Genomic DNA, 1,871 nt, shown 5'->3' on the forward strand with positions numbered 1-1,871 from the left:
CAATAATAACCACAACTTTCGTCCCAAAGGAGCCTTGGCGGCATGATTGGGATGTGCGAGGGATCGCCAGCGTCGGACGTTATCGGCCTTCAGCGTGTCTTCTTCGTCGCCTTTTCCACTACTCCGCCATGCGTTATGATTGGAACACGCCTTATCGTTGATCTACATCTCGATTCTAAATGGTTTCTGCGATTTTGGTATGATACTTGTATATTGTCTCACATATTGCTACCAATTGATTCACGGTTTTTACAAATAATGCAGAATATGAATTCTCCACGTCACTAAATTTGCTAATTTTGATTCGACCTTCTTGACCTAATAAGAGCCTTTTATTGGCTACTGGTACAGGTCCCAAATGACCCGTATCAAATAGTCGGTACTGAAAGGTTAAGGAGGTCTCCAAAGCTGACCGTCACCTTATTAGGTACCTTTCGGAGCGCTTGTTGGATGTGGTTTGTGGGATAGCCGTATCCCATATCCTGCAATCAGTAAACCGATAAAATGTGTTGCCCGAGACAAAAATTGACTTGCAGGATCTACCAAGATTGAATCGCATGGTACCCATAATCGACCGTGAGCCACGACTGTATCGTCTTCTTCGGCTTCTGAGTGCCCCTCCAAGCCAGCATCATCATTTTCCTCCTCATCTTCATCACTAGAAGAGGACTCACACGAAAACCCAGCTTGGTTACCTGAGGTTTCGGACCGGAGAAGCTCCACAAAGGAGACTTCTTCGCCAGAACTTGTGTGCTCAGCGTCGTTAGAGCTTTGTTCAATGCAAATTGAGCGCGCAGAAACAATATCTACAACTCCCGTAGACCATTCAACCTCGTACGTGTGCTGTCTGCTTGATTTCAACACCCGAAGGATGACACCAGTCTTGCCTAAGTGACGCTTCCTTTTACCACATACCCGATTTCCTTCCAGCAGTTTTGGCATCTTCCCTTGGTCAAATTGAGCTCAGAAAAAAAATGCCGGGCTACTAGCTCTTTGGACTTGAGCGCTGTCCGTTTCGGTATAAGTGTCCGTTGCTAGGAGAGCTAAACTTTATTTTTGAAGTTGAGGCTACTGGTACGCTCGCCATCCTACCCATTCTACGGATGGGGACAAGAGATTAACTTTCGAGACAAATGTTTAGTTAGATTTGGGATACACTATTCGGGTGATGCTGGTATCGAATGTGAAGAGACTGTACCCAAAGAAGGTCATTAGTAAAAAAAAATAGATCTCCGGTCAGAATGAACGATTTACAAGGCGCTGGTCCTCGAGCATTAGCAGTGCTTGCTGAAGTCCTAGATGACCTCGAGGATGCTCTACTCCTAGCTGTTTCAACAGAGCATGTGGAGCGACCACTAATTCCAGACGCACGGCTCGACATCAATACGTATCCTGACGTCGATGCACTTGCTAACTTTCGCTTCACGTGCGACGAGCTGACTAGGCTAGCACATTTAATGGACACACCCAACATGTTTATCTCAAGCGCGGGGGGATCGACTATTGGGTGTCGAGGCCCTTGCAATGCATTGCTACCGACTTTCCTATCCAGGAAAGCTGTCCAGGATCCGGAGGCAGTTTGGCGGCTCGGACGCCCGTATCATCACCGACATTTGTGCGTGATGCATGTATAATCTTTGCAAATTGTATCTAAGATTTAATTGCTGTGGCCACGTAGACTGCTACCTCGACGATCAATGGAAGGATACTCTGTTCTTTAATGATACTTTGTAGACTGCTCGACATCAGGAGTATGTACAAGCAGTAACAGACAAAACTAACGGTCTTGTTCAGAAAATAACAATATTTATTGATGGAACAAAGTAATTTATTTGCCGCCCCGGAAAACGTAAGCGACATCTTCAAGCTGT

At 45.8% G+C, this 1,871-nt stretch overlaps 1 protein-coding gene across 1 annotated transcript; it reads right to left on the reverse strand.

The window, feature by feature from the left end:
- Positions 1–368: 368 nt before the first annotated feature.
- Positions 369–942, reverse strand: PPTG_02345 (hypothetical protein; the record flags this gene model as incomplete). The annotated part of the gene is made up of 2 exons (XM_008893411.1): positions 369–482; positions 565–942. The coding sequence occupies 2 exons, from the start codon at positions 940–942 to the stop codon at positions 369–371; spliced, it is 492 nt and encodes a 163-aa protein (XP_008891659.1).
- Between the last annotated feature and the right edge of the window lie 929 nt (positions 943–1,871).

This window comes from Phytophthora parasitica, assembly GCF_000247585.1.
Source record: "Phytophthora parasitica INRA-310 unplaced genomic scaffold supercont2.2, whole genome shotgun sequence".
Lineage (NCBI taxonomy): Eukaryota > Oomycota > Peronosporomycetes > Peronosporales > Peronosporaceae > Phytophthora > Phytophthora nicotianae.